Below are 6,126 nucleotides of genomic sequence, written 5' to 3' on the forward strand. Positions count from 1 at the left end.
TTTGTATTTTAGAATTCTTAATTCAAAATTTAAGCAGAACTGCTGCGTGTAACATAAATTTTGCTTGTTTTTATTTTTTTTTTTTTGAGTTTATAGATTTTTTTTTGAATTTATAGATTTCTTGATTTTTGTGGAAATTTGGTTTTCTTTAAATTTTTTTGTTCCTTTTGTTTTTCAAATTAAGGTTTTCTAGTTTTTATGAAATTTTAGTATTTTTTAAAGATTTTTAAATTTGAATTTATTTTTTTTAAGTTTTGGAATCCGTTGAATTTTTTTTTTTTTGATAATTTTAATTTTAATTTTATTTTTATGATTTCTCGAAATTTTTAAAAATTTGTTTTTTTTTGAATTCTGAAAATTTCGATTTTTTTTAGTTTTAGAATTTTTAAATTCAAATTGTTAATAGCTCAGCTGCGTGTAAAATAGTTTTTGCATTATTGTATGAAATTTTATGTAATATTACGTGTAAAACCTACCTAAGTGAAATGTCAAACCGAAGTGGCCAAGGCGCCAGTCCTCTCTGGGAGTGCTGGGTTAGAATCCCTTTGGCAGCACTTTTTTATGTAAAAAAACTGCAAATGCAGTCAGTGGGTAATATTATATGGCTTCACAAAGGCTTTGCATGAAATTTGTGCAATTTTACCATCGCATTTTTGCAGTGATATTTTTAAACGAATAAATTATGTAATATTGACTTGAAATTGAAAGGGATCAATTTTAAGCGCAATAACTATTTTTATAAGACTCTACAGTTATGGACTATTCAAAAATAAAATAGTGCATACCACACTTACCTAAACAACAAAAACCTCGTTGATCCAGCGCAGACGCCGGCGTCGTCCACGTTGCATTACAACAACGTGCATTGCCAGAAGAACAACCAAAAACATGCGCGATCTCCACGATGCTACTTGCGCAACGAGCTTCGGTGCGCATACCGTCTGCGCCGATTTATTATAGCACGGAACCTGTTTCGCTGTCGCTGTCACATTTGACGTGAATTTGGTCTCGCCAGACCGAACCAGAAGGAAAATTATCTAATCGATCCGGATTATCCGTTCCGATGGCTGGCTTCGAGGAAAACTTTCAACTTCTGCACACGGAACAACTGGACAGGTTAGTTATGATCTTGGAAGATCGATGATCCGGAATGGGTGGCGGTGATTGCTGGAAATGAAAGCAACTGGTCGCTGCTGGTGGCAGCTGCCATAAAATCTATTCTCGACCTGGTCGATCGCAGGGGCTAGGCTGCGAGGAAAGAGTCCATGTCATCAATTGAGTTTTTGTTGCAGGTTCGTGGTGGCCAAACGAGACCTGCCCCGTGGGGAACAGATCCTGCTGGAGGAACCGCTGGTGACCGGACCGTACTGGGACGCCGATGTGAGCTGTCTGAGCTGCCTGCGGGATTCGTGCTCGACTTGCAGGTTGTTGATATCTTTCGTAGAAGGTTATTTTTACGCTAATGGTGCTTCTTTTATAGCAAGTGTGGCAAGGCACCGCTCTGCTACGACTGCTCGGAACATGACGCGACGGAGTGTGACTTTTTCCGCGAGTCGACCGCGCTGGACAAGCACTTTCTGTACAACCACTTTAACGTGATCACTCCGGTGCGATGTTTGCTGCTGTACCGGAAGAATCGGGACTTGTTCGACGAGATGATGCGCATGGAGTCGCACGTGGAGGAACGTCGCGGGTCGGAGATTTGGCAGATTCACGACAAGTACGTGGTGACGCCTTTGCTTGAGGCCGGGATATTGGACAGTTTGAACGATGGAGAGCTTGAGGTGACTGGAGAGTTGATTCAACGAATTTGTGGCATTTTGGATGTCAACACGTTTGAAATACGTGGCGATGTGGACTCGAGTCAGAGTGGAAGCAATCTGGCGCGGGGTTTGTACCCTAAAACGTCCCTGATGGTGCACAACTGCGTTCCGAACACGCTGCTTTCGATTGACGGAGTTGGTAACCTGAGGGTGTTCACGAGTGCGCCCGTGAGGATGGGAGAAATGCTGTTTATCAATTTCACCAGAAGTTTGTTTGTGAGTTAGCTCACAATTCAAATTTGAGGAATCACTAAATTGTATTATCCGTTTCAGGGCACATTTGAACGGCAAACCCACCTGAGACAGGGAAAATACTTTACCTGCTACTGTCGACGTTGTAAGGATCCTACCGAGCTCGGCACCCATTTGAGTTCGATCAAGTGTACGGAGTGTGACGAAGGGCTTTGCTCGTTCTACCCCAGCGAGTGAGTTGAACAGTGTGACTCTGAATGCTGGTAAGATATTTTTAAAATCTTTTTTTTGTAGACCCCGATGGGAGTGCAACAAGTGTCGCAAGTTGCTCAAACGAGAGTACGTTAATGAAGTGATGTGTGCGGCCCGGAGTGAAATTATGGAGTGTGGTAAGTGGAACTTAGATTATGACCCAACCTAGAAAACTGCATTACTCATTTTAGTTATATATTTTTTATACTGAGACAGAGGCGCTTGACAACTTATCTGTGAAATTCAATCCACTTCTCTCAAAATTGAATTGCTGTAAGAAGTCATGAAATAGTGTTATGACGTTTTTTAAAGTTATTGTCCTTTACGAGATGAATTCTAGAGTAAATTTGCATTGTTAACCAACTGCAGAATAAATACATTTATTTTATCGTTAGCAATTTTTCAAACTTTATTACAAAGTAAAATTAATGTTCTTGCACCAATCTGTTATTTTTATGCTAAAAAATGATTTCAATAATTAATAGTCCAATCAACATTTTTTACGTCATTGCTTAAAATTATCTTTACTGGAGGAAAAATCAACAAAAAAAGTTGTAAATATTTTTTCCCTGTAACTTAGGGTAAATGCACCCATTTTGGATGTAGGAGAAATGTTCTCGTCAGTCACCTATCTTCGGCATATGGATAGATTAACACTCAAACGCTCGGGTAGTCATTTGACCTCTATTTTTTTTCTTAAAAATCTCATAACTTTTGATAGAATTGACCAATTTGGATGCTTCCGAGTGCAAAAGATCCAGATTTGTCTATATTTTCAACTGTCAGACGGAGGACAAATGTGGTCCATTTTTACCAGAGATATTCCGGATTCTTTTGGGGTACCTCGGCCCTCCTAAATGGATATTTGGTCAATATAATAAAAACTTTTCAACAGAATAAAATCGGAAATGATGCAGAACTTCAAGGAATCATCCTAAAACATCATCCTGCATAGATACATGACATGCTGAAGACCTTCGGGCACTGGAACAGGTTCTATCCGGAAACGGTTCACTGAGCTGATGTCAATTGTTGTCCAACTGGAACCGGCTCCGCTGCCCCGTAGGACTTAACCATGTCAATTATTTTTGCAGGATGATGTATTAGGATGATGCCTTGTAGTTTTGCATCATTTCCGAAATTTTTCTGTAGAAAAGTTTTTATTATATTGGCCAAATACCCATATAGGAGGGCCGAGGTACCCCAACAGAATCCGGAATATCTCCGGTAAAAATGGACCACATTTGTCCCCCATCTGGCAGTTCAAAATATAGACAAATCTGGATCTTTTGCAACGGAAAGCATCCCAATTGCTCAATTCTATCAAAAGTTATGGGATTTCTAAGAAAAAAAATAGGGGTCAAATGACTACCCGAGCGTTTGAGTGTTAAAGCTCTAAAATCTGTTTAGGCCATAAACTTACCAGTAGTGCGTTCATCCCGGCATTTCCCGGGATTTTTCCAAAACCTGGAATTCCCGCATCCCGGGATTTTTTTTATATTTTGTCTCGGGAATTCACGAAACTGAAAAAAAAAATCAAATTTTAGTCTGGAATTCAGAATTCAGATGGACAGTTGATTACTTAGTAATCGCTAAGAACTTAATATCAGTAAAATGTTTTTTTTTTTAATCTTTCAGCAATCAGCATTCATTTGACTTATAAAGAAAAAATGTTAAAATTAAATTTTATAGATCCGCAAAATGCCTAGCGTTTTAAATATTTCTAATAATAAAATATCATATTGATTTTTTTTATAAAAAAAAGGTATCTGTGGCAAATCAGGACTTACGTATCGAATTAAGAAAGCTTTTTAAGCAAAATTGTTTGCGTAATGTTTTGATATTTTTAATTGACTCCGACCAAAACAGGAGCAGAACAAAACAATCTGTACACCGATCCTGTACCTAGTAAAGGATCCATTACACTAACGCAAACAAACAGCACTTTTTGACGGTTTTCCAGTTTGCCAAACTCGCAAACTTGTTTGCGGCAAATTCGCAAACAAGGCAAAATGTATGCAGGCTGACGTTTGTACAAACAAATCCAGGCAAACAAACGAAGCAGAAAAACTGAAAAACGGTCAAAAAGAGCGAGTTTGTTTGTCTTTTTTTTTGCAGTAGTGTAATGGCTCCTTTAACTGTAGTCTAGATTTTCCCCTGGCGGTAGTGACTTGATGATAATTTATGAAATATTTTTTACATAAAATAAAACATGAAATTCTAAACTAATCTAAAAAATGTTTCATTTATTTGTTGTCGTTTCTTGTTTTTTAAGACATTTTCAAAGAATGCTTTAAAGCTTTTCAAAAAATCTAAAATATTGGATTGAAAATCATGGTACATTTAAAATAAAAATCACATCAAAGAACAAACAAAAATAATTTCTTTTAAGCTCTATCATAACTGTTATTCTTATTTAGAATGAAGTGTGGTTTATCATTTTTTTGATGATCATCACCAGTTAAAGTATTAGCTAATTCTATGATTTTAAGCTTGGAAAATATAACAAATATGATAAAAACAAAGATTTTATTACTGTTTCAAAAATTTCTCGGGATCCCAGGAATTCCCGAGATTTAAAAAATATGTTTCCCGTTTCCCGGGAAATTCAAGACCCGGGAAAATTGGACGCCCTACTTTCCAGTAACAGCTCCGTCTCGAGTAAGCATACAAATTCATGCCATTTACTGATCCATTATTATTAGTTTTATTAAAGACACTTTACCATTGCAATGGCATTCGTGTCGTATTTACTGATCCATTAGATCAAATTTTATACACTTTTGATCCGAATTTCTATTTTGCGCCACATTTTTTCATCACTTTGGCGTTTTACCTATTCTCGTCGACGGCTGACGAAAAACGAGCGAGAAGCGAAGGCAAATAAAGAACAAAGGCCGGCCATCAACACCATCAGCACAACGATTAACGAATTCTCTGGAAATACTACTTTTTATGAGTTTAATCCTAAAAGTCAATGACTTAACTGGCAGCACTAGGCAGCCAAACAAGTGCGCTGCAATAAAAAAGAACTCGCCCGATAATAGAAATGGCGTGGGCTTTAGTGCATTCCCGTCAGACCAGAATAGACTTTAGAAATATTTTTGTAAAATGCTTGTAAAAGGAAAAGGAATTACTTTTGGCAAAAGTCAAATTAAACAGAAATGTTCACAAAAAGCTGCTCTAATGGAGTACTTGGTTTAAGTAAATTTAAAGGAACACCTCGGATTTTCGAGCATCATTCAGACACCACCACTTAAAGTGATGGGAATGGGTATATTTCCCCTAGCTTGTAGAAAAATGTTACTGAGATCCTTTCATAACTGACAAGACAATATTTTACAATAGATAAACTTCGTACCAGCTTTCAAGTAAAATACTTTCTGTCAAGAAAGGCCAACAAGTTAATTTTTCAAAATTGATTTTAAAATCCAAAGGGTCATTGTCATTGTACTCAGAAAAAAATAACATTGTGAACAAAAAAGCTTTCTTGTAGGACACAACTGCAAAAAGAATCATAGAAATAGACCTAGAGATGTAGATGCGTAGAACGGCAAAGCTTAGTTCGCCAAATTTAGCCCAGTCTTTAAATAGCTTGATAGTGTGACATTGATCTTATTGCATACATTGTAATTGATGGAGTTAAAAATATAAGGAATGAAAAAGAACAAGCCCCATTTAGCGTGATTTTCAATTGATTTAACAGTACGTATTGAGACGTTAGTCGCGATAGTGTTGTATTGCAAATTTTTCAAGTCAGCTACTTGAAATTGTTCTCTTTTAATAAAATGTCTTGCGTTTGTGATCAACACATGTAAAAGTTTATCGTGTATTGCTGAAAATTTAAAGAAGTACCTAA

General features: G+C 36.9%; 1 protein-coding gene across 1 annotated transcript in view; it reads left to right on the forward strand.

Moving 5' to 3' along the window:
- Nucleotides 1-816: 816 nt before the first annotated feature.
- Nucleotides 817-6,126, forward strand: part of LOC120427760 (SET domain-containing protein SmydA-8-like) — a 6,336-nt gene continuing 1,026 nt past the window's right edge. Inside the window, exons 1-5 of the mRNA XM_039592670.2 lie at nucleotides 817-1,116; nucleotides 1,293-1,424; nucleotides 1,481-2,039; nucleotides 2,097-2,248; nucleotides 2,310-2,404. Of these exons, the coding sequence (XP_039448604.1) occupies nucleotides 1,064-1,116; nucleotides 1,293-1,424; nucleotides 1,481-2,039; nucleotides 2,097-2,248; nucleotides 2,310-2,404 (991 nt within the window). The 5' untranslated portion in view covers nucleotides 817-1,063. The remainder of the gene's footprint in view (nucleotides 1,117-1,292; nucleotides 1,425-1,480; nucleotides 2,040-2,096; nucleotides 2,249-2,309; nucleotides 2,405-6,126) is intronic.

The sequence above is a fragment of the Culex pipiens genome, chromosome 2 (assembly GCF_016801865.2).
Source record: "Culex pipiens pallens isolate TS chromosome 2, TS_CPP_V2, whole genome shotgun sequence".
In the NCBI taxonomy this organism is placed as follows: Eukaryota; Metazoa; Arthropoda; class Insecta; order Diptera; family Culicidae; genus Culex; species Culex pipiens.